General features: G+C 44.8%; 1 protein-coding gene across 1 annotated transcript in view; it reads right to left on the bottom strand.

Annotated features, from left to right (window-relative positions):
* LOC122942214 (alpha-2-macroglobulin-like protein 1) overlaps positions 1-27,323 on the bottom strand; it is a 103,104-nt gene that overhangs the window by 55,247 nt on the left and 20,534 nt on the right. The window contains exons 3-13 of the mRNA XM_044299714.1: positions 27,247-27,310; positions 24,677-24,822; positions 23,090-23,239; positions 22,818-22,952; positions 22,056-22,152; positions 20,319-20,415; positions 17,146-17,371; positions 16,930-17,056; positions 14,915-15,036; positions 14,477-14,528; positions 14,003-14,077 (exon numbers count right to left, since the gene is read on the bottom strand). Of these exons, the coding sequence (XP_044155649.1) occupies positions 14,003-14,077; positions 14,477-14,528; positions 14,915-15,036; positions 16,930-17,056; positions 17,146-17,371; positions 20,319-20,415; positions 22,056-22,152; positions 22,818-22,952; positions 23,090-23,239; positions 24,677-24,822; positions 27,247-27,310 (1,291 nt within the window). The remainder of the gene's footprint in view (positions 1-14,002; positions 14,078-14,476; positions 14,529-14,914; positions 15,037-16,929; positions 17,057-17,145; positions 17,372-20,318; positions 20,416-22,055; positions 22,153-22,817; positions 22,953-23,089; positions 23,240-24,676; positions 24,823-27,246; positions 27,311-27,323) is intronic.

Genomic DNA, 27,323 nt, shown 5'->3' with positions numbered 1-27,323 from the left:
TGCTGCTAGTCTGTGTGCAAAGTGGCCAGTTTCTACTGGTTTCCCCAGATTGTGCTGGCCTGGGATGGGCTTGGTTCTACTGGGTTATAGTCACTGTGTGAGTGACACTGCTGTAATGTGGCTGTATAGCATGTCACCTCAGTTTGGGGCGCACACTGCCACTACCTTGCTTTCTGATGTATCCCTGTTTTAGAATTGACTTAAAGTGTCAACTACATTCACATGGCTGTGGTGCCACTGGGCTTTTGGATTTATGCCTATGCCCCTTAAAAGATAGGACATGTCCTGTCTTTTGCCACATCTTGTGGAATGCGGACTCATTGAAGTCAATAGATCCACGTCCACACCATGATGTTGTGTTCACACAGTTGGTGCTTTGCAGATCTGCGGTTTGTAATGCAAAGCATAGGCATGGCAGCGCCATAGCCCTGTGAACGTAGCAGCCTAACTTTAAGTCAATTATCCCTCTTAAGGGGATATCTCATTATAGACAATGGGGGCATATCGCTAGGATAAGCCCCCATTGTCTTATAGGTGCAGTGGGGAAGCGTCAACAGGCTGTGCTTAAGCTGATCTGCTTAGGTGACAAACACCACACTGCCGCAGAGCTGTGGCAGGGGATAAGAGACAAGACTGAGCTGTGGCTCTCGCCACTCAACCTAGAACCAGGCATGGTTGTGTCTGATAAGGGCCGTAACTTGATAGCGGCTTTGGAGCTTGGCAAGCTCACACACATCTCATGCCTAGCCCACGTCTTCTACTTGGTGGTTCATCGGTTTCTCAAACCCTACCCCAATTTGCCTGATCTACTGGTGAAGGTGTACCGCGTGTGTGCATATTTCCGCAAGTCATCGTCAGCTTCCGCTGGTCTGTCAACGCTGCAGCAGCGCTTACAATCGCGAGCTAACGACGTGTGCGACGTGAGCACACGCTGGAACTCAACGTTCTACATGTTGGCCAGGCTTTGTGAGCAGCAGCAGAGGGCAGTAGTGGAATACCAGCTGCAACATGGTCATCGCCTTTCCAGTCAGCTTCCGCTCTTCACAAGCGAGGAGTGGGCATGGATGTCTGACCTCTGAGGTTTTAACGCAACTTTGAGGAATAAACACAGATGGTAAGTGGCGATAACGTTATTATTAGAGTTGAGCGAACACCTGGATGTTCGGGTTCGAGAAGTTCGGCCGAACTTCCCGGAAATGTTCGGGTTCGGGATCCGAACCCGATCCGAACTTCGTCCTGAACCCGAACCCCATTGAAGTCAATGGGGACCCGAACTTTTCGGCACTAAAACGGCTGTAAAACAGCCCAGGAAAGGGCTAGAGGGCTGCAAAAGGCAGCAACATGTAGGTAAATCCCCCGCAAACAAATGTGGATAGGGAAATGAATTAAAATAAAAATTAAATAAATAAAAATTAACCAAAATCAATTGGAGAGAGGTCCCATAGCAGAGAATCTGGCTTCCCGTCACCCACCACTGGAACAGTCCATTCTCAGATATTTAGGCCCCGGCACCCAGGCAGAGGAGAGAGGTCCCGTAACAGAGAATCTGGCTTCATGTCAGCAGAGAATCAGTCTTCATATCATAGCAGAGAATCAGGCTTCACGTCACCCACCACTGCAACAGTCCATTTTCATAAATTTAGGCCCAGCACCCAGGCAGAGGAGAGAGGTCCCGTAACAGAGGATCTGGCTTCATGTCAGCAGAGAATCAGTCTGCATGTCATAGCAGAGAATCAGGCTTCACGTCAGCCACCACTGCAACAGTCCATTGGCACATATTTAGGCCCAGCACCCAGGCAGAGGAGAGAGGTCCCGTAACAGACAATCTGGCTTCATGTCAGCAGAGAATCAGTCTGCATGTCATAGCAGAGAATGAGGCTTCACGTCACCCACCACTGCAACAGTACATTTTCATAAATTTAGGCCCAGCACCCAGGCAGAGGAGAGAGGTCCCGTAACAGACAATCTGGCTTCATGTCAGCAGAGAATTAGTCTGCATGTCATAGCAGAGAATGAGGCTTCACGTCAGCCACCACTGCAACAGGCATATATTTAGGCCCTGGCACCCAGACAGAGGAGAGGTTCATTCAACTTTGGGTAGCCTCGCAATATAATGGTAAAATGAAAATAAAAATAGGATTGAATGAGGAAGTGCCCTGGAGTCCAATAATATATGGTTAAGGGGAGGTAGTTAATGTCTAATCTGGACAAGGGACGGACAGGTCCTGTGGGATCCATGCCTGGTTCATTTTTATGAACGTCAGCTTGTCCACATTGGCTGTAGACAGGCGGCTGCGTTTGTCTGTAATGACGCCCCCTGCCGTGCTGAATACACGTTCAGACAAAACGCTGGCTGCCGGGCAGGCCAGCACCTCCAAGGCATAAAAGGCTAGCTCTGGCCACGTGGACAATTTAGAGACCCAGAAGTTGAATGGGGCCGAACCATCAGTCAGTACGTGGAGGGGTGTGCACACGTACTGTTCCACCATGTTAGTGAAATGTTGCCTCCTGCTAACACGTTGCGTATCAGGTGGTGGTGCAGTTAGCTGTGGCGTGTTGACAAAAGTTTTCCACATCTCTGCCATGCTAACCCTGCCCTCAGAGGAGCTGGCCGTGACACAGCTGCCTTGGCGACCTCTTGCTCCTCCTCTGCCTTGGCCTTGGGCTTCCACTTGTTCCCCTGTGACATTTGGGAATGCTCTCAGTAGCGTGTCTACCAACGTGCGCTTGTACTCGCGCATCTTCCTATCACGCTCCAGTGCAGGAAGTAAGGTGGGCACATTGTCTTTGTAGCGTGGATCCAGCAGGGTGGCAACCCAGTAGTCCGCACAGGTTAAAATGTGGGCAACTCTGCTGTCGTTGCGCAGGCACTGCAGCATGTAGTCGCTCATGTGTGCCAGGCTGCCCAGGGGTAAGGACAAGCTGTCCTCTGTGGGAGGCGTATCGTCATCGTCCTGCCTTTCCCCCCAGCCACGCACCAGTGATGGACCCGAGCTGCGTTGGGTGCCACCCCGCTGTGACCATGCTTCATCCTCCTCCACCTCCTCCTCATCCTCGTCCTCCTCGTCCTCCAGTAGTGGGCCCTGGCTGGCCACATTTGTACCTGGCCTCTGCTGTTGCCAAAAACCTCCCTCTGAGTCACTTCGAAGAGACTGGCCTGAAAGTGCTAAAAATGACCCCTCTTCCTCCTCCTCCTCCTCCTCTTCCATCATCGCCCTAAGTGTTTTCTCAAGGAGACATAGAAGTGGTATTGTAACGCTGATAACGGTGTCATCGCCACTGGCCATGTTGGTGGAGTACTCGAAACAGCGCAACAGGGCACACAGGTCTCGCATGGAGGCCCAGTCATTGGTGGTGAAGTGGTGCTGTTCTGTAGTGCGACTGACCCGTGCGTGCTGCAGCTGAAACTCCACTATGGCCTGCTGCTGCTCGCACAGTCTGTCCAGCATGTGCAAGGTGGAGTTCCACCTGGTGGGCACGTCGCATATGAGGCGGTGAGCGGGAAGGCCGAAGTTACGCTGTAGCGCAGACAGGCGAGCAGCAGCAGGATGTGAACGCCGGAAGCGCGAACAGACGGCCCGCACTTTATGCAGCAGCTCTGACATGTCGGGGTAGTTGTGAATGAACTTCTGCACCACCAAATTCAGCACATGCGCCAAGCAAGGGATGTGCGTCAAATTGGCTAGTCCCAGAGCTGCAACGAGATTTCGCCCATTATCACACACCACCAGGCCGTGCTTGAGGCTCACCGGCAGCAACCACTCGTCGGTCTGTTGTTCAATACCCCGCCACAACTCCTGTGCGGTGTGGGGCCTGTCCCCCAAACATATGAGTTTCAGAATGGCCTGCTGACGTTTACCCCGGGCTGTGCTGAAGTTGGTGGTGAAGGTGTGTGGCTGACTGGATGAGCAGGTGGAAGAAGAGGAGGAGGAAGCCGAGAAGGAGGAGGTGGCAACAGGAGGCAAAGAATGTTGCCCTGCGATCCTTGGCGGCGGAAGGACGTGCGCCAAACAGCTCTCCGCCTGGGGCCCAGCTGCCACTACATTTACCCAGTGTGCAGTTAGGGAGATATAGCGTCCCTGGCCGTGCTTACTGGTCCACGTATCTGTGGTTAGGTGGACCTTGCCACAGATGGCGTTGCGCAGTGCACACTTGATTTTATCGGATACTTGGTTGTGCAGGGAAGGCACGGCTCTCTTGGAGAAGTAGTGGCGGCTGGGAACAACATACTGTGGGACAGCAAGCGACATGAGCTGTTTGAAGCTGTCTGTGTCCACCAGCCTAAATGACAGCATTTCATAGGCCAGTAGTTTAGAAATGCTGGCATTCAGGGCCAGGGATCGAGGGTGGCTAGGTGGGAATTTACGCTTTCTCTCAAATGTTTGTGAGATGGAGAGCTGAACGCTGCCGTGTGACATGGTTGAGACGCTTGGTGACGGAGGTGGTGGTGGTGTTGGTGGTACATCCCCTGTTTGCTGGGCGGCAGGTGCTAACGTTCCTCCAGAGGCGGAGGAAGAGGCCGAGGCGGCAGCAGCAGAAGAGGCCGAGGCGGCAGCAGCAGAAGAGGTAGCAGGGGGAGCCTGAGTGACTTCCTTGGTTTTAAGGTGTTTACTCCACTGCAGTTCATGCTTTGCATGCAGGTGCCTGGTCATGCAGGCTGTGCTCAGGTTCAGAACGTTAATGCCTCGCTTAAGGCTCTGATGGCACAGCGTGCAAACCACTCGGGTCTTGTCGTCAGCACATTGTTTGAAGAAGTGCCATGCCAGGGAACTCCTTGAAGCTGCCTTTGGGGTGCTCGGTCCCAGATGGCGGCGGGCAGTAGCAGGCGGAGTCTCTTGGCGGCGGGTGTTCTGCTTTTGCCCACTGCTCCCTCTTTTGCTACGCTGTTGGCTCGGTCTCACCACTGCCTCTTCCTCCGAACTGTGAAAGTCAGTGGCACGACCTTCATTCCATGTGGGGTCTAGGACCTCATCATCCCCTGCATCGTCTTCCACCCAGTCTTGATCCCTGACCTCCTGTTCAGTCTGCACACTGCAGAAAGACGCAGCAGTTGGCACCTGTGTTTCGTCATCATCAGAGACATGCTGAGGTGGTATTCCCATGTCCTCATCATCAGGAAACATAAGTGGTTGTGCGTCAGTGCATTCTATATCTTTCACCGCTGGGGAAGGGCTAGGTGGATGCCCTTGGGAAACCCTGCCAGCGGAGTCTTCAAACAGCATAAGAGACTGCTGCATAACTTGAGGCTGAGACAGTTTCCCTGGTATGCATGGGGGGGATGGACAGACTGATGGGGTTGGTTTTCAGGCGCCATCTGTGCGCTTTCTGCAGAAGACTGGGTGGGAGATAATGTGAACGTGCTGGATCCACTGTCGGCCACCCAATTGACTAATGCCTGTACTTGCTCAGGCCTTACCATCCTTAGAACGGCATTGGGCCCCACCATATATCGCTGTAAATTCTGGCGGCTACTGGGACCTGAGGTAGTTGGTACACTAGGACGTGTGGATGTGGCAGAACGGCCACGTCCTCTCCCAGCACCAGAGGGTCCACTAACACCACCACGACCATGTCCACCACCGCGTCCCTTACTAGATGTTTTCCTCATTGTTATGGTTCACCACAACAACAAAAATATTATTTGGCCCAATGTATTGTATTCAAATTCAGCGGGATATAAATTTGAGGCCTAGTATTTAGGCGCTGGGTGACCGGTATGGATTTACTGACAGAATTAGACTTGGAAATGCACAGTAGCGGGTGTGCGAAGTTATTCTGAATGACCCTATGTGCACCTTGAATATTATATACCCTTTTAGGGATAGATTTCAAATAGCTCTGATATAGCAGAAACCACTAAATTATGAAATTGCTAAATTGGGAATTGTATTTCAACCCAGAACAAAAAATGTGCTTTGACGGACACTAAATAACTTTCCCAGCCACAACAGGACAGCGGTAACGAGAGATTTAGCGGGATATAAATTTGAGGCCTAGTATTTAGGCGCTGGGTGACAGGTATGGGTTTAGTGACAGAATTAGACTTGGAAATGCACAGTAGCGGGTGTGTGAAGTTATTCTGAATGACCCTATGTGCACCTTCAATATGATCTACCCTTTTAGGGATAGATTTCAAATAGCTCTGATACAGCAGAAACCACTAAATTTTTAAATTGCTAAATTGGGAATTGTTTTTCAACCCAGAACAAAAAATGTGCTTTGACGGACACTAAATAACTTTCCCAGCCACAACAGGACAGCGGTAACGAGAGATTTAGCGGGATATAAATTTGAGGCCTAGTATTTAGGCGCTGGGTGACAGGTATGGGTTTAGTGACAGAATTAGACTTGGAAATGCACAGTAGCGGGTGTGTGAAGTTATTCTGAATGACCCTATGTGCACCTTCAATATGATCTACCCTTTTAGGGATAGATTTCAAATAGCTCTGATACAGCAGAAACCACTAAATTTTTAAATTGCTAAATTGGGAATTGTATTTCAACCCAGAACAAAAAATGTGCTTTGACGGACACTAAATAACTTTCCCAGCCACAACAGGACAGCGGTAACGAGAGATTTAGCGGGATATAAATTTGAGGCCTAGTATTTAGGCGCTGGGTGACCGGTATGGATTTAGTGACAGAATTAGACTTGGAAATGCACAGTAGCGTGTGTGTGAAGTTATTCTGAATGACCCTATGTGCACCTTGAATATTATATACCCTTTTAGGGATAGATTTCAAATAGCTCTGATACAGCAGAAACCACTAAATTATGAAATTGCTAAATTGGGAATTGTACTTCAACCCAGAACAAAAAATGTGCTTTGACGGACACTAAATAACTTTCCCAGCCACAACAGGACAGCGGTAACGAGAGATTTAGCGGGATATAAATTTGAGGCCTAGTATTTAGGCGCTGGGTGACCGGTATGGATTTAGTGACAGAATTAGACTTGGAAATGCACAGTAGCGTGTGTGTGAAGTTATTCTGAATGACTCTATGTGCACCTTGAATATTATATACCCTTTTAGGGATAGATTTCAAATAGCTCTGATATAGCAGAAACCACTAAATTATGAAATTGCTAAATTGGGAATTGTATTTCAACCCAGAACAAAAAATGTGCTTTGACGGACACTAAATAACTTTCCCAGCCACAACAGGACAGCGGTAACGAGAGATTTAGCGGGATATAAATTTGAGGCCTAGTATTTAGGCGCTGGGTGACCGGTATGGATTTAGTGACAGAATTAGACTGGGATATGGCCAAAAAATAACCACACTATTGCTGGTTAAATGCACTTGGTGACGGGCGCAGCTTGCCCCTGATGTAGTATATGGCCAAAAAATGAACAGACTATTGCTGGTTAAATGCACTTGGTGTCACAGCTTGACGAACCACACTACTGAGGGTTAAATGCACTTGGTGACGGGCGCAGCTTGCCCCTGATGTAGTATATGGCCAAAAAATGAACAGACTATTGCTGGTTAAATGCACTTGGTGACGGGCGCAGCTTGCCCCTGATTTAGTATATGGCCAAAAAATGAACAGACTATTGCTGGTTAAATGCACTTGGTGTGATAGCTTGACCAACCACACTACTGAGGGTTAAATGCACTTGGTGACGGGCGCAGCTTGCCCCTGATGTAGTATATGGCCAAAAAATGAACAGACTATTGCTGGTTAAATGCACTTGGTGTCACAGCTTGACGAACCACACTACTGAGGGTTAAATGCACTTGTTGACGGGCGCAGCTTGCCCCTGATGTAGTATATGGCCAAAAAATAAACAGACTATTGCTGGTTAAATGCACTTGGTGTGACAGCTTCACCCTGATGTAGGCTTTAGCCAAAAAACAACCACACCATTGAGGGTTAAATGCACTTGGTGACAGGCGCAGCTTGCCCCTGATTTAGTATATGGCCAAAAAATGAACAGACTATTGCTGGTTAAATGCACTTGGTGTGACAGCTTCACCCTGATGTAGGCTTTAGCCAAAAAACAACCACACCATTGAGGGTTAAATGCACTTGGTCGCAGCTTGGATGCACTTGGTCGCAGCACCGCACAAGACACAAAATGGCCGCCGATCACCCCAGAAAAAAGTGACTGACAAACGGTCTGGGCAGCCTAAAAACGGTGAGTGAGCATTTGAATTTCAGCAGCTCAATGATGCACAGCTGCAGATCGATCGATTAATCAAGTGAAGTCCTTTGGAGGAGTTAATCTGCCTAATCTCGCCCTACTGTCGCATCCGCAACCTCTCCCTACGCTAATCAGAGCAGAGTGACGGGCGGCGCTATGTGACTCCAGCTTAAATAGAGGCTGGGTCACATGGTGCTCTGGCCAATCACAGCCATGCCAATAGTAGGCATGGCTGTGACGGCCTCTTGGGGCAAGTAGTATGACGCTTGTTGATTGGCTGCTTTGCAGCCTTTCAAAAAGCGCCAAGAAAGCGTCACAAAAGCGCCAAGAAAGCGACGAACACCGAACCCGAACCCGGACTTTTACGAAAATGTCCGGGTTCGGGTCCGTGTCACGGACACCCCAAAATTCGGTACGAACCCGAACTATACAGTTTGAGTTCGCTCATCCCTAGTTATTATCAGTGTCACCATCCCACTTCTGTGTCTACTCAAATGCTCGCTGCTCACAATTAAGGCCGACGCTTTTATGTGGAAGAGGTGGAAATGGGGAAAACATTACACAGGGTGATAGCCAGACCACCCTCAGTTCGTCTTCTCAGTGCAAATTGGTTGATGAGAAGGAGAAGGAGGAGGAGAAGGAGGAGCAGGAGACGGTTGCCTCCGCTATGAAGGGTAGTACCCATGGAAGTTTAATTCCATTTGTTCAGCGTGGATGGGCAAAAGAGGAGGAAGAGGATGAGGAGATTGAGAGTCATCCTCCTGATGCCGACAACGAAGTCTTGCCTGTTGAGACTCTGGCACACATGGCTGACTTTATGTTAGGCTGCCTTTCCCGTTACCCACGCGTTTTACGCATTTTGGACAACACCGATTACTGGTTGTTCACCCTTCTTGACCCCCACTACAAAGAGAACTTCTCATCTCTCCTTCCTGTGGTGGAGAGGACGAGCAAAATGGTGCAATACCAGAAGGTCCTTGTGGAAAAATTTCTCCCTAAATTTCCAGATGACAACGCTGGCGGCAAAGTACGTAGTTCCTTGGGCAACCTAGGAGGGGAGACGAGGGGAACACACAGCAGTTCCAGAGGCAGGGCAACACTCTCCAAAGTCTACGCATTGGAGGTGCTGGCCTGCCCTCCCGCCAGCGTTTTGTCAGAGCGGGTATTTAGTGCTGCTGGGGGCATAATAACTGATAAGCGCATCCGCTTGTCAACTGAAAATGCTGACAGGTTGACTCTTATAAAAATGAACAAGGCCTGGATTGCCCCTGACTTCTCTACTCCACCAGAGGGAAGCGGCTGAACATAAAGGCACTTTAAATGTGTTTTTTATAATGTACTGAATACACTGTATTCCCATGCACCCCTTCCACCACAAAAAAGGGTATATGGTTCAATCTTCCTTTTCTCGTCCTCCTTCTCTTCCATCTGTCACATCTGTGACAGGTCTTAGAAGGTCTGAAAGATTATCTGCACATTAGTGATCTGACAGCCTCTTTTGGTTTCACTTTGTGTGTTGCTGGTATGTCCACACCTCCTGTTCAGGTGTGGATCATGTGACCTTTACCTATCCCTATTTAGTCTGACTTTACCCATCACTGCTTGCTCTGGATAGCTTCATTTGGTTTTGGAAGAGCTGGAGTGTGGTTCTTGTTGAAGTCCTGTTACATCCGTGACACCATCATATCAACATGCTTATTAGTCTGCCCTCCCTCCTAATGTTGTAGAGGGTCAGCTCACCTGCAGGCCCTCGCATATTATGGTTTTGAGGGTCAGCTCACCAGCATGCCCTCAACCATAATGTTTTACAGGGTCAGCTTACCAGCAAGCCCTTGCACATAATTTTTTCAATGGTCAGCTCAGCAGCAGGCACTTGTCTATAATTTTTTCAATGCTCAGATCAACAGCAGACACTCGCCCCTAATGCTTTAGAGAGTCAGCTCTGCAGCAGACCCTCATACCTAATGTTATACTGTAGATGGTCAGCTCAGCAGCAGACCCTCGCCCGTAATGTTGTAGAGGGTCACCAGCAGGCCCTTGCTCCCAATGTTTTTGAGGGTCAACAGCAGGCCATCAATCATAATTTTTCAAGGGTGTATGATGCCCTCCTTTATATGTAATAAAGGGTGTACTGGAGTGCCAGTTCCTTGTAATTTTTGGAAGCCCTTTCACTTAGTGCATAGGCTTTATGAGTGTAGGAGTCCCACTACCTGAACAATTGTACCACAATGTGAATGAGGCCATCCATTATGTGATATACAGATTGTATCGGAGTGGCTCTTCCTTGTAATTTTTGGCAGCACTTGCACTTTATATACAAGTAAACATACAGGAAAGAATGTCTCCTAAGAATTTTTCCTCTAAAATCGATTTTATCTTCGGTTTTGTGCGTATTATTGTCAGTCTGTAAAAGTGGCGTACTATTCGGACAACATCGTTCCCAGCAGCGACCTGGGAGTCCAAGATGCATCCAGACATCCTACCCATTCTTTTCCCCTCCCCTGCACCTTGAAAACCACACCACCAAGGGCACCTCAACCACCATCTGGCGGGAGTCTCTAGACAACAGATTGTGCCCTGAAGGAACTGGTGCTGTCCTTCCATTCACTGCACTCCAGCCCAGGGAGCTCCTTAGAACTATGAGTAAACAACTACTACCCCATAACTCACATATTGCCCCTGTGGCCTGGTCGCTGCAATGACACCTACAGTTAATTCCATAAAGACATGGGGGGAGATTTATCAAAACTAGTGTAAAGGAAAACTGGCTTAATTGCCCATAAAAATCAATCAGATATCACCTTTCATTTTTCAAAGGAGCTCTGAAAAATGAAAGCTGAAATCTGATTGGTGGTTATGGGCATCTAAGTCAGTTCTACTTTTATACTAGTTTTGATAAATATCCCACATGTGGAAGCACAGCACTGTGAACTCTACCCCATGGAACACCTTCGGGATGACAGATGGGCCATCTTGCTCAGACTCAGTCCCAGACTTCACAAATAATTTTTACGGCACCCCGGGCATAATAGGGGTTAAAACAGTTTAGGCGATCTTCCCCTTCCAGAGCTACAGGCACAGCTACTTACAGAACACCAAACTCCCGAATGGCATACAAGGGAATGCTCCAAACTCCCGAACGGAATACAGCATAGCACTCCAAACTCCCGAACGGAACATCACGAATAGCTGCTAGCAGACGAATAGGAAACGCACCCAAGCGGCATACACTCCTAGCAATCAGTCTCTAACAGCATACAGTGAATTCCCCCAAGAACGAGACCAAGCTCTGTGTTGAGGGTAAAGCAGTGGATAGCCAGAGCTGTGTGTTTATTGTTCTTATATACACATTCTTACACATTAGTACCACCCACAGGGTTTTGTAAAACAACCAGTAACCACTTACAATACACCCAGACACTCCCACACAAAATCCTCCTCTCTGCCTGTGATACAATTACCTTACACAATGGGTAAATGTAATTATCACAGGCAGGAGAATATACAGTTTTACACAAAGTCTTCTGTCCTGGAGACAATTGGGAAGTAATCCAATTTATCTTTAAGGGAAGAGGCAAAACTCCATTAGCCACATGGTAGCAAAAGACAATAAGAGACATAAGAATATTTAACTGTGCAGAATATTTAGCTGTGCATAAAACATAGACATTCAACATATCCCCAGATGGCTTGGATCTGAGCGCTCAATATATCCGAACAGCGCTCAGATGCTCACAGTCAAATCGCCATGGGGCCAAATTCTTTCACATAGTCTTTGCAGGGGAAAATTAAGCGTTTCAACATGAGGCCATAGTCTAAAAGAAGCAGGCGGGCAACCAGGCTTCTCCAATGCAATGTGGCGAGATTGATCTTGTCACACTCCTCCAAAAAAGGTAGGGGCATTTATAGTCTGAAAACTGAATACAACTCCATATACACTCACCTAAAGAATTATTAGGAACACCATACTAATACGGTGTTGGACCCCTTTTGCCTTCAGAACTGCCTTAATTTTACGTGGCATTGATTCAACAAGGTGCTGATAGCATTCTTTAGAAATGTTGGCCCATATTGATAGGATAGCATCTTGCAGTTGATGGAGATTTGAGGGATGCACATCCAGGGCACGAAGCTCCCGTTCCACCACATCCCAAAAATGCTCTATTGGGTTGAGATCTGGTGACTGTGGGGGCCATTTTAGTACAGTGAACTCATTGTCATGTTCAAGAAACCAATTTGAAATGATTCGAGCTTTGTGACACGGTGCATTATCCTGCTGGAAGTAGCCATCAGAGGATGGGTACATGGTGGTCATGAAGGGATGGACATGGTCAGAAACAATGCTCAGGTAGCCCGTGGCATTTAATTTAAACGATGACCAATTGGCACTAAGGGGCCTAAAGGCCCAGAAAACATCCCCCACACCATTACACCACCACCACCAGCCTGCACAGTGGTAACAAGGCATGATGGATACATGTTCTCATTCTGTTTACACCAAATTCGGACTCTACCATTTGAATGTCTCAACAGAAATCGAGACTCATCAGACCAGGCAACATTTTTAAAGTCTTCAACAGTCCAATTTTGGTGAGCTCGTGCAAATTGTAGCCTCTTTTTCCTATTTGTAGTGGAGATGAGTGGTACCTGGTGGGTCTTCTGCTGTTGTAGCCCATCCGCCTCAAGGTTGTGCATGTTGTGGCTTCACAAATGCTTTGCTGCATACCTCGGTTGTAACGAGTGGTTATTTCAGTCAATGTCGCTCTTCTATCAGCTTGAATCAGTCGGCCCATTCTCTTCTGACCTCTAGCATCAACAAGGCATTTTCGCCCACAGGACTGCCGCATACTGGATGTTTTTACCCTTTGCACACCATTCTTTGTAAACCCTAGAAATGGTTGTGCGTGAAAATCCCAGTAACTGAGCAGATTGTGAAATACTCAGACCGGCCCATCTGGCACCAACAACCATGCCACGCTCAAAATTGCTTAAATCACCTTTCTTTCCCATTCTGACATTCAGTTTGGAGTTCAGGAGATTGTCTTGACCAGGACCACAACCCTACATGCATTGAAGCAACTGCCATCTGATTGGTTGACTAGATAATCGCATTAATGAGAAACAGAACAGGTGTTCCTAATAATTCTTTAGGTGAGTGTATATTATCATAGTGTTTGATTGAGATGCCCAACAAGCTCATACAGCTGTGATGGTTAGATGTCCAGGTTTGGCTGTATACTATACCATACAGTCAGCCCATGAAGCTTCTACAACTTCCATATTTGTATTAAGAAGTATTAAGTTTGCCTTTCTGGGAGTAGAATATTGATGATCTATGGCTGAGGTCATCAACTCCAACTCCCGTCACCCCCACGATCAGCTATTTGCAAGGGTCGGTTGGTCCAGGACTGTGTCCTCCTCACAGCTTACCAAGCAAAGCTCTGTGTATTGTATATTGGCTGTATTGCAGTCTAGGCCCATTCACTTTAGTAGGGCTGAGCTTCAAAATGTCCTTGTGACCAATGAACTTGAAGTCACTGACTTAGTAAGAGCCCGCAGCGCTCAACAGTGTGCCACGACCCCTTCATACAGCTGATCAGTAGTGGTTCCGACCAGGAGTTAAACCCCCACCAATCAGATATTGATGACCTACTCTGAGGATAAGTCATCAATATTTTAGTCCAGGAAACCCCTTTAACAGAAGGAGATTAGAGATTTGTCTTTGCCTTCTCTTGGATGAACACTGCATGATAATTGGTTCAAGCATATAGGCCTCACCTCAAGCATATATGACGCTATGTAACATGTAAAGGAATATCATAAAGAACGTCAGCTGGAAAAATAATCTTACCTGTAACAGTAACCTTTGCTGACTGAGATCCAAGCACAACGTTTTCTGGAAGGTCCAGGAGAATTGTGTCCAACTCTGGAAAAAAAACATTACAACAACTTTAGAAAGCACCAGTGGATGAAACCTATTGCACATGTATTGGTAGCTTTGTACTGTAGTACTCGTATGAAATCAGTGCTCCATTTACATGAATAAGTTAGGTTATATCTGAGTATATTCTTTGTTCTATCTGCTATATGTAGCATCAGTTTTTCTCTAAATTTTTTTTGTAAAACTTGCAGAAACTTGTTTCCCAACACTGATATTGCATGCAGCTATCCCTATGATTATACCACTATTCACATACAAATAGCTCTAGACATAACTCATTAAAAGTAACGCTAGACTGTAGAATCAAAGCCACCTTAGCCTGGGAAGCTGAGGATTCAAAAATTTCCTTTATTCTCTACAAAAATAAAAAAGATCAGTACTTACCAAAAGCGCATAGGAGAATACTGTGTGTCTTTTCCTCTGGTACTCCATTTGGCTGTGGAGAAAAAAAATGCACCATAACAACAGGCAGGAAAAACTTGAGATTATCCTTGTACCACTCATGGGTATGTAAGATATGTCTTCACTAGGGACGATTGAATCGACTTCGGATGAAACATTCAAAGTCGATTTGCATAAAACTTTGTTTCAATACTGTACGGATCGAGCGCTCCGTACAGTATTAGAATGTATTGGCTCCGGTGAGCCGAAGTTATTACTTTGCGAAGTCTCGCGAGACTTCACACATAACTTCAGAAATGGATTTATAGTGTAAAAAAACATTATCGGGTATTGATCAGGTATTGATGAAACCACAATTACAGATAATATATCAGTCTGATCTAATGTTTAAAAATATACATTTCGGTTCTGAGTACTTACCTCAATTATAAGGCGCCTCTGCACAATGTCTGACTGTCCTCTTTTAGGCACCATAGGCTTCTGTCCATCACATAGATCGCTAGTGCTCAATGCCTCTATACCAACGCTGATATTAATATAGCCTGTGGCAGGAACATAAATGACTTGCATATTTATTACATTTTTTAAATCTAATTTATTCTAATTTAATATGACCTTCTGGTAAGCACATGGAAAAAAACCATCAAAGCTTTTTTTTAAATCTGTTCACATGTTGCTGCCATGGTGTGTTCCTGTGGGCTGGTGTAGCCCAGTGCCAAAGGGGTCTTAGCCTGAAAGCAGGGGTGTAGTTGGGCTGCTTGTCCCCTCCATCTGTGGGTGTTGTGTAACAGCGGTGATTATCCCAATGTGGTGCTGCACCATTTCAGTGTAAGGACTCACTCAAAAGAAGAAGGCATAGATGGGCACAGTGTGAACGGGACCATTGTCACCAGCTGATTTTCATAATTTACGGTAGCTTTATGAGTTAATGATTGAATTCTTTGGCAGCTCTGAGCTGGCATAGATTTCAATCTAGGCCCATGAACTGCGAGAGCATGCAGTTCATTTAATGAAGAGGCACATCTTCCGGTGGGGTAAAGGGATATCAAGACTGGCAAATGCTGGTCTTGATAAACAACCTCCATCTTCTGTCACAAAGCTCCAAATCACCTGAACCATATATCCATGGAGCTATGTAACATAAAACTGTTGTCAGGCAGCCACCACTAGAGGGAGCTCATAGCACTTAATGAACACTGTCTTTGTGGTAAGCTCCTAAGTTTCCTTTAGTGGTGTAGACAACCAATATTGAAGAAAGTGGGCATTTCTCTTAAAGTTCTTGCTCTATTGACATTTTATGTCTGTGTAGAAAAAAACTGTAGATTATTTCTGATAAATATAGGAGAAAAAAATGCTTCCACTATGAGAATGCAGTTGAGTGGATGGAGTTGCCTCTTTAAATACTCTCCTGAAATGTTACTTTATAGGGGTTGCGCCAAGAAGTAAAGATCTTTGGGTCATATGGAAGTCATAGAGGAGACCACCTACATGATAATCTCTATTAGCCAGTGTTTGGAGCTGTACAGTAAGCCCTGGCAGACTGACACAGTTATGTTTTACACAGTCTTCCATTCATTTCAGTGGAATGTTATAAAAGTAGAGCACCGCACACCGTAGTTGCCAGTGCCATCGAGGACTTCTCAGTCGTTGTGATCCAGCGCCAGAGCCACATTGAAGCCACAGTAAGATAATAGACAGCTGAAGAAGGCCTTCACAGGCCGAAAAAAGTCCGGTCACGTAATCTAATACCTATGATCAATTGCGCTTCTGAGAAATTACTGGATCGTGAGATCTGTGTGATGTGACATGAATAAAATGCCTTGAACTGCAAATGAAGAGCCGTGTGCCACAATTTTCTATTTAAAGAGGACCTTTCATCTAAAAAAAAAATTTCAACTAAGACTATAGTGTTACTTACATGCCCCCATGATTTCTTGAACGTTAATTCTTTTTTCATTTTGTGCCCCCGTTTGTCCGCTATGCCCCCCGGAATAATTCCCGCCGTCTATGCTAATGAGCCAGCCTCAAATGGGCTGGCTTTAAAAGTTCTCCCGGTCGTGATAGACGAAATCGCTCCAGTTCTCTGAAGTCTCGCGAGAACTGGAGCGTCTTCTCCCTGGCTAAGAGCGGAGCGCGCTGATTGGATGCGCTCCGTGCCAGGGAGAAGATGGAAGGCACGACCGGGAGAACTTTTAAAGCCAGCCCATTTGAGGCTGGCTCATTAGCATAGATGGCGGGAATTATTCCGGGGGGCATAGCGGACAAACGGGGGCACAGAATGAAAAAAGAATTAACGTTCAAGAAATCATGGGGGCATGTAAGTAACGCTATAGTCTTAGTTTCCTTTTTTTTTTTTAGGTGAAAGGTCCTCTTTAAATCATTTCAGTGGAGACCATGTAATACTGCATTTTCCCTGCAGTGTCCAGGCTTCTTACCCAGGGTTAAGGGTTTGATGTTCCAGATAAAGGTGTAGGTTGGATCACTACAGAGGCAGGCATTGTACAAGCAACCTTCACATGGTTCCAGTTGAAAGTCTTTTGACTCGTACAAAGTTGCCTGGACCTATAATATAAGAATCAGAAATCTGACATCATCACGTTGGGATACACATGGACCATTATTGTGATATATTAGTATTTTCACATTCTCACCTTGATACACCTCCTCATGAAGTTGAGGACAATTGCCTTCAGTACGAAAGTCTCCCCTTGTTTAACTGAGTATGGGATGATCATCTCCAGAAAAAATGGTTTAAACACTTGAAGATATATCCGGGGTGAAAAGCCAAGACCAATGGTTGATGTGCAGAAGGCGTCTGCATTCCACTGGGTGATGGTGTCTGGAGTTTTGACTGGATAGTCCAGTTCACCAGTGGATCTGTACAGAAGTGACAATCACAAAATATTTGTAATAAAAAAAAAAATCTCACTTGGTTTCAGTTGACATCATATCTGAGCCTAACATTGAAAGTATATAGTAGGATTATTTCCTGACATATTTGTCTGAGAGCACCCTTCAGTGTATTCTGCTATACAGTATATACAGGGAGTGCAGAATTATTAGGCAAGTTGTATTTTTGAGGATTAATTTTATTATTGAACAACAACCATGTTCTCAATAAACCCAAAAAACTCATTAATATCAAAGCTGAATATTTTTGGAAGTAGTTTTTAGTTTTAGCTATTTTAGGGGGATATCTGTGTGTGCAGGTGACTATTACTGTACATAATTATTAGGCAACTTAGCAAAAAACAAATATATAGCCATTTCAATTATTTATTTTTACCAGTGAAACCAATATAACATCTCAACATTCACAAATATACATTTCTGACATTCAAAAACAAAACAAAAACAAATCAGTGACCAATATAGCCACCTTTCTTTGCAAGGACACTCAAAAGCCTGCCATCCATGGATTCTGTCAGTGTTTTGATCTGTTCACCATCAACATTGCGTGCAGCAGCAACCACAGCCTCCCAGACACTGTTCAGAGAGGTGTACTGTTTTCCCTCCTTGTAAATCTCACATTTGATGATGGACCACAGGTTCTCAATGGGGTTCAGATCAGGTGAACAAGGAGGCCATGTCATTAGATTTTCTTCTTTTATACCCTTTCTTGCCAGCCACGTTGTGGAGTACTTGGACGCGTGTGATGGAGCATTGTCCTGCATGAAAATCATGTTTTTCTTACCTTGCAGACTTCTTCCTGTACCACTGCTTGAAGAAGGTGTCTTCCAGAAACTGGCAGTAGGACTGGGAGTTGAGCTTGACTCCATCCTCAACCCAAAAAGGCCCCACAAGCTCATCTTTGATGATACCAGCCCAAACCAGTACTCCACCTCCACCTTGCTGGCGTCTGAGTCGGACTGGAGCTCTCTGCCCTTTACCAATCCAGCCATCTGGCCCATCAAGACTCACTCTCATTTCATCAGTCCATAAAACCTTAGAAAAATCAGTCTTGAGATATTTCTTGGCCCAGTCTTGACGTTTCAGCTTGTGTGTCTTGTTCAGTGGTGGTCGTCTTTCAGCCTTTCTTACCTTGGCCATGTCTCTGAGTATTGCACACCTTGTGCTTTTGGGCACTCCAGTGATGTTGCAGCTCCGAAATATGGCCAAACTGGTGGCAAGTGGCATCTTAGCAGCTGCACGCTTGACTTTTCTCAGTTCATGGGCAGTTATTTTGCGCCTTGGTTTTTCCACACGCTTCTTGCGACCCTGTTGACTATTTTGAATGAAACGCTTGATTGTTCGATGATCACGCTTCAGAAGCTTTGCAATTTTAAGAGTGCTGCATCCCTCTGCAAGATATCTCACTATTTTTGACTTTTCTGAGCCTGTCAAGTCCTTCTTTTGACCCATTTTGCCAAAGGAAAGGAAGTTGCCTAATAATTATGCACACCTGATATAGGGTGTTGATGTCATTAGACCACACCCCTTCTCATTACAGAGATGCACATCACCTAATATGCTTAATTGCTAGTAGGCTTTCGAGCCTATACAGCTTGGAGTAAGACAACATGCATAAAGAGGATGATGTGGTCAAAATATTCATTTGCCTAATAATTCTGCACGTAGTGTACATTCAGTGGCATATGTCACCCATAGGCTCTAATAAAAATAGTAAACCTAATACCGTACAGTGTATGGGGCCCTATGGATAGTTACAGTGGCTACTTACTTAGCTCTTATTGTAGTACCATGTAAGATGTGCCTACCACAGAGGTCTCTTGTAGGTCCTGTGTTACCTTTATATACAGGTGCTCTTGAAACACAAGGGAGATTAATAGGGTAACAGCGTTTTATGACTTAGTTATGAGTTTCCCCTTAGTGGTCAAGGGGTTCTCTGAGATTCTTTTCTAGAAACAGCATTACTCTTTTTATTGGTTGTTTCCAGAATCACAGCCGCGACTTTTCCCCAACACAACCCAGAACCTATATTGAGGGACCTTCTTAAATATGTTGATATATCCTTTAGAATAATCATTTATGAAGGTAGCTGTAATTTTGTAAGGTATTTCTTATATCCCTATTGCTGCTATTTCCTGTTCTAGGCTGTGATCACATGACCATGTCCATGCAGCCCTTCCCTGTTTCCTGTGATGTTATGTCCATGGGAAGGGCAGTGATAGCAGAGGGTCTATGTAACTAGCTGGGTGGGAGACAGGCGTAGCCTGTCAAGGTGGTGGGTCTTACAGAAAGAGGGAGTGGCTTCACTGGACAGGAGGTGTGGTCTAATATGAACCACTTGGCACCAAAATTGCACTGACTCTGGTGTAAAATTAATTCTCAAACTAAGCCGGCTAATAGTTGGCACAGAGTTAGAGAAAGGTGTCTATCCCTGAACCACATTTCTCATCCAGCCTGAGCCCCTGTGATAAATCTGGTGCAGTTCTAGACAGCCTGGTTAAGGTTACACCGGTTTTAGGATTAGTAAATCTGCATAATTTTCTTTAAATCAGGGGCTTTACATGTGCTGTACATTTTACCAAAGAACAAAGGGGCACATTTATTAAGACCAGCATTTAAGACGCCGGTCTTAATAAACCCCTAAGCTGGCATCATCATCTACATAACTTCGGCAGATCCTCCGCCAGTTCTAAATGCAAGACAACTTCCAAGCTGTTTTACATTTAGACCATTTTCTACACCTGAAACACACCAGTCCAACTTTTTTAGACCAGGTTTGAGCGGGGAGAAGTCACAGATGGTGGCGCAACTAGCTGCTACAATCTGCGCCTGAAATATGCATAATATAGGCGTATTTTCAGCATCATAAATGACCCCAAAGTGCCTTACTAATAAGTGCTCTATATAAAGTTACCCTATTAGCATCAAGTTCATTATCCAGGTAGTTGGGAATCTTCTGCGAACGTTTTCTTGTGGTGGTGCATCTTCTTTGACTCCTGGAAATACTGCTTCTGTATTGAAATTTGAAAAGAGAGAGATAAAAAAAAGCGATGAGTAAATTTACTATATTCTGTGCCGTTATATAACTGTACAGCTGTTGAGTGATGTTTGCAAACAATCACAAGAACAGCATGGCCATACGTGGCTCAAAATTTAGTCAGGTCATTAATTAAAGTATTTAGTTCATTAATAACTGAAAAAATGGATAGAGGCCAGAGGTTTAAAGAAGTGGTCCCACAATTGACATGTATCACCTATCAATGGCTGTTTCCGTGAGACTGTTAGACATTGAATGGAGGTGCAGGGCACATGCTCAACCCATAGACACTGAATGGAGGTGCAGGGCACATGCTCTAACTATAGACACTGAATGAAGGTGCTGGGCACATGCTCAACCCATAGACACTGAATGGAGGTGCAGGGCACATGCTCGACACATAGACATTGAATGAAGGTGCAGGGCACATGCTCAACATGCTCAACCTATAGACACTGAATGGAGGTACAGGGCACATGCTCAACATGCTTGACCTATAGACACTAAATGGAGGTTCAGGGCACATGCTCAACTCATAGACATTGAATGGAGGTTCGGGGCACATGCTTGACATGCTGGACCTATGGACACTGAATGAAGGTGCATGGCACACGCTTCACCTATAGAGACTGAATGGAGGTGTAATGAGTCTATGCTCAACATGCTCGAACCATAGACACTGAATGGAGGTGTCAGGCATATGTTCAACATGCTCAACCCATAGACATTGAATGGAGGTCCAGGGCACATGCTTGATCCATAGAGACTAAATGGAGGTGCAGGGCATATGCTTGACCCATAGAGACTAAATGGAGGTGCAGGGTACATGCTCAACATGCTTAACACATAGACATTGAATGGAGGTGCAGGGCACATGCTTGACCCATAGAGACAAAACGGAGGTGCAGGGCACATGCTTGATCCATAGACACTGAATGGAGGTGCAGGGCAGAAGCTCAATTACTGCTCTATTACATGTAGTCCTGTAGTAAGAAGGATTGTAGGCCTTAGGACCCTATGTTAGCAATTGGTTATGACCCCAGCGGTGTACCCACCAGGATCACATTTTTCGCATATCCTGTGGATAGATGATAAATGTTAATTGTGTGAAACCCCTTTAACTTGCAAAATCAGGGCCCCACTTAATGTGACATTTATAACAATGGTGTCTTCTTCCGTAACAAACTATGACTACCTCTCCACCCTCTATAACTGTGCCCCTAATAGAGAACAATATAATACTTCCCATAATGCAATCCTATCATGGAAAATATAAACTTTCCAGGCACAGCTCTTAAAACAATCTCAGGAGCAGCATTTTAACAAGGTATATATTCCAATGTGTAACTAGTCCAGGTACTGCAATCTGTAAATCTGTGTGAAAGGGGTTCCCAGAAATTGTTTTCCATAAACAGTGACACTATTGCCCATGGGCTGTGTAGACCCTTGTTTCAAATTCTGGAAGAGACCTTTAAAATAGTTTGGTTATTAACTCTGATTTGCCCAGTATATATACTGTAAATTACATCGGCTCTCGTTTTTGCTTGAAAGAAATTGCATTAAATTTCAATCATTTTGATAGTTGGTAGTTTGAAGTGTACGAGAGCATCTCACTTGCATTAACGAAATTCTGTAATATTTCTGGGCCCTGCGATTCACACTCCAGCGGCTTCCGTATTGCGAAGTTGGTTAAGGCTTTTATCCCACAATGCTGTAAGACATGAGAAGGGTATAACTGATATAGAGCAGCACAGATCATGGATCAGTGGATAGGATAGACATACAGGTAACATCAGCTATGATCAGATAATTTATATACATCAGAACATCAGATAATTTATATACTTAAACAGCATCCAATTGACTGTCCTTGCAATTAGGGGTTCCCAAACTCAAGGGTTCAGAACTTTTGTATACACAGGTATACTGCTTGGACTGAGCTCTATGGAAATGTATAAATCTTTATGCCTTATGACCCCTTATGACCCCTCCCCCAAAAGCAGATATCTAGAACGGTATTAGTTAATACTATAATTTTATAGAGGGAAGTCGAAGCTGTGACCCATTTAAAAATTAGGGAAAAAAGTTCTGTAAAATAATTACTATCCACATTCTAGTACCACGAGCTCTAGTCTACAGTGATATTGCAGCCATAGTGACTTCATGCCATGTGGCTTGTCCAATGGTTGTAGGGTGCAGTGACGATGACCCAATATTCAACCATGTAACATAGCTATGAATGTAGCATCACTGCATACTAGTTGTAGTGTCTTTGTAAATATAAATATAGGACCAATGACCTGGATTGCTGTCCGCCCCCATGCATTAACAATATGTACTCTTCATTGATAATGATAAATAATAATGAGTTAATACCTTAAAAAGACTGAATATATCAGGCTGTTCTGAAGCGTCTACAAAAACAGGAGAAGAACCGGGTGGACACTCCTGAAGCTCTTCAATCTCTATAGGGTAACCTTCTGTATCCCATTCTTTTAAGAATGTATTCACCTAAGCCAGAAATAGGACCATAAACACAAAGTCAACTTAAGGTTAAATACATAATCGTGGCCGAGTATCATATTATTTTACTCTGAGCATAAAACTTAATGGTAATAAAACAACATAAATTGCATGGTAGAACTTACATTGTCCTCCGAGCGTCTCTCTTCTGATTTCAGGAGCTCGACACTCTTATCCACTGCTCGGACACTGCATATGGAGTTTGGGTGAGCACTTATATGGAGATTCACCATAGACCCAGGAAGACTTTGCTCCTCCGAAAATTTAAGGGAAACCTTTAAGTAGCCAAAGTGGTCACCTCAGTTAAAATACACAGGTAATCAAGAAGCATACAATACATACAACCCAACAGTATGGCTGGAGAAATATGAATCCTTAAGGAGGGGTACCTAAACATTCTTTAACATAGCAATCATAAAAGTCAAGGTAGCTGAGTGCTGATTCATGGAAAGCCTCTGAAAGTCTAGGTGGGAAAAATTGGGTCATCAGTAAATTCCTTGGTGTTAAAAAGTAGTATATCCGAGGAAGTGTAAAGTGCACATTTTAAACTGTCAATGCCACTATATTGTGATATTCACTGGTGCCTCCATTATACTTTGATTACAGAGGAACAAGTAAAGCTAAAACAAACCTACAGTATTATTGCCCCACCAAATAACACCCCATATTTCATCAACAACTATCTATGTGACAAAGAAGTGGTATATAAGGATTCATGCACATGAAAAGTCCCCTGTGTCACCTTATGGGTTCCAGTATAGCGATGTATGAAATTGAAAGCTCCTTGGAAGTCATGGCCCCATAAAGATAAATGGACAAGTATAACAGCTCTGTACATCTTGGCATGGGGTTCCTTGGGCCCACCAGAGGAAATTATTCTTAGGGCCCATCCTCTTTTTCATCAATAAAGTCTAACAGGTTTTGAATCAAAGAAATAGACCCTAGTGACAAGTGATTAGCTCCAAAGGCAGGTCCAGATGGGATTTTTCTCCTGGACCTCTGGAGCCCACTATGGTTTCAGAAACTAGGCTCACCAGAGGATCCTCTGGTACTCTGGTGGACCAGTCCAACCCTGCACCTTGAATAATAATACGCCTGTGTGCATGATGTCTTAAAATACACACTTTGCTGCTTCTGTTCTCATGCCCACACAGTCTCAACTTCTCTGTCCCCCTGGACACAAAAATGTTACCGCTCAACCAGTCAATAGGGGTCCCTGACTGACTAATAATTCACATTTCCTGACTTAAGAAGCAGTGATGGCCAGTTCGCAGTGTTCGCCAGCGAACACATGCGGGCTGCCATCTTGACTCACAAATCCGGCGATGCACAGCTAAGCCCTTACCTGTACCTGTGCTGCGAGCCGGTCTGAAATCAAATGCGGTCACCGGGAGCAGGCAGTTCCGAGAACAGCCACTGGGGGCCTTCATCGGGCTGTTCTCGGAACTGCTTGCTCCCGTTTGCCGCATTTGTTTCAGACTGGCTCTCGGCACAGGCACAGGTAAGGGCTTACCTGTGCATCGCCGGACTTCTGAGTCAAGATGGGGATTAATGATAGAATAGTAAGGTGAATATAACTATAGTGTTTACTTTGTTTTAAACCATGTTGCCCCTTTTTTCACATTTTTCCTCTTGCCTGACCACCCTAAATTTCCAAGGAATTTAGGCCTTAAAATAATTGTGGCAAAAGAAAAAAAAAATATCCCACTTACAGTGTTGGGAAAGCAGCTAGTGACTGGAATTTTAAGGCTGTCAGCAATCAGATTACCATAATCAAGGCCAGCGTAAATTAAGATGGTGGAAGCTGGGGACATGTCAGAATTGACCATGACAGGAATTGGGAAGAAGCTCCTTAATCCTGATTGAAATAAAAAAAATTAACATGTTCGAGATTGTGCCATCGTTTAAGCAACAGCCCTAAGGAAAATCATTAGATCATGGATCATGATACCATATACTGTAGAGCTGGTAACATACACTCACCTAAAGAATTATTAGGAACACCATACTAATACAATGTTGGACCCCCTTTTGCCTTCAGAACTGCCTTAATTCTACGTGGCATTGATTCAACAAGGTGCTGATAGCATTTTTTTGAAATGTTGGCCCATATTGAAAGGATAGCATCTTGCAGTTGATGGAGATTTGAGGGATGCACATCCAGGGCACGAAGCTCCCGTTCCACCACATCCCAAAGATGCTCTATTGGGTTGAGATCTGGTGACTGTGGGGGCCATTTTAGTACAGTGAACTCATTGTCATGTTCAAGAAACCATTTTTCCAGTCTTCAACAGTCCAATTTTGGTGAGCTCGTGCAAATTGTAGCCTCTTTTTCCTATTTGTAGTGGAGATGAGTGGTACCCGGTGGGGTCTTCTGCTGTTGTAGCCCATCCGCCTCAAGGTTGTGCGTGTTGTGGCTTCACAAATGCTTTGCTGCATACCTCGGTTGTAACGAGTGGTTATTTCAGTCAACGTTGCTCTTCTATCAGCTTGAATCAGTCGGCCCATTCTCCTCTGACCTCTAGCATCAACAAGGCATTTTCGCCCACAGGACTGCCGCATACTGGATGTTTTTCCCTTTTCACACCATTCTTTGTAAACCCTTGAAATTGTTGTGACTTAAAATCCCAGTAACTGAGCAGATTGTGAAATACTCAGACCGGCCCGTCTGGCACCAACAACCATGCCACGCTAAAAATTGCTTAAATCACCTTTCTTTCCCATTCTGACATTGAGTTTGGAGTTCAGGAGATTGTCTTGACAAGGACCACAACCCTACATGCATTGAAGCAACTGCCATGCGATTGGTTGACTAGATAATCGCATTAATGACAAATAGAACAGGTGTTCCTAATAATTCTTTAGGTGAGTGTATATGACAGTTATTTACTTTCTCTAAAATGCTACCATTGTTTTTATCTGGCTCTGGCCGACGCAATGTCATTGTCAGGATTAGGATCACTTATTGTTCGCCCTTCAGAATTTTTCTTGGGACAAATGACTTTCCATTTGAAGTCGTAAACTACACTCCAGCAAAATGAAAGCTGACCAGGTTGGTCTCCTAAAGATCTAGACACCTTAATGTTTCTAAGCTTGGTACCCACTACTGAAATGAACTGCATCATAGTACCTCAAAGCTTTGATCCTACTGTGTTACACATTAAGAGGCAGCATGAGACTAACAGGATCTCCCCATAGAGTACATACAGTATACCAAAGGTTGAGAACCTATGCCCTAAGGCAGTGGTGGCGCACCTATGGCATGGGTGCCAGAGGCAGCACTCAGAGCCCTCTCTTTGGGCACCTGCACCCTGGAAAAAGTCTATGGTGTACCAATATGCCTTAGACTTTTCCTGCCATTCACCAGTGAAGGGCGCACTATTAACGGCACAGGCAGAGCACTGAATGTAGGCAGGATATTAAAGCTAAATGATAAAGTACATGGAAGATACACTGTATTGGACTGTATTCAGGTTAAATTGCTGTGTTGGCACTTTGAGATAAATAAGTGGGTTTTGGGTTGCAGTTTAGGAACTCAGTCTCTAAAAAGTTCACCATCACTGCCCTAAGGCATTGACGCCTTTTGAGAGACAGTTCGCCAGAGCTCTGGTGAGTGCAGAGACCTCCTCGCAGCTCACCAAGCACAGCTCCGTACATTGTATAGCCACTGTGCTTGGTATCGTAGGTCAGCCCTATTCACTTGAGTGAGGCTGAGATATACCTAGGCCACGTGATTGATGAAAGTAATGTTCATGATCTTCATACAGCTGATCATGGGGGGTACCGGGAGTTGCACCTGGTTGATATTGATCCTCAACATGAAAATTCCGGAGAACCCTTTTAACTAAAAACTGGCCCTTTCTTATCAGTGGCATGTGTTTGGTATTACAACACATCCTGATTTAAGTGAATTATGCCTCATTCACACAGTCAGTGTTCGGTCAGTGATTTCCATCAGTGATTGTGAGCCAAAACCAGGTGTGGCCCTAAACACAGAACAGGTGCAGATCTTTCCATTATATCTTATGTCTGTGGAGGCTCCAATCCTGGTTTTGGCTCACAATCACTGATGGAAATCACTGACTGAACACTGACGTGTGAATGAGGCTTTAGTCTGAGCATCAATACCATAAACAGCTTATTGGAAAAGAAACTAAACTATTGAGAAAACAAAAATCGTAATTAAAATATATCAAAATAAAATGATATATTGTTTTATGATTCCATTGCAATAGTAAAAAGACAAGACCATATAGTGCACTGTACAATGGCCTATAAATACCTCCATCTGGAGAGATTGTGTGTCTTATACTTGAGCTTGAAACAATTCTCCCAAATGTAATGATCTGTGAGAAAAAC

This window comes from Bufo gargarizans, chromosome 6 (assembly GCF_014858855.1).
Source record: "Bufo gargarizans isolate SCDJY-AF-19 chromosome 6, ASM1485885v1, whole genome shotgun sequence".
NCBI classification, from domain to species: Eukaryota; Metazoa; Chordata; class Amphibia; order Anura; family Bufonidae; genus Bufo; species Bufo gargarizans.
Note: the sequence above shows the minus strand (reverse complement) of the source record. Positions and strands in the feature narration are given on the sequence as shown.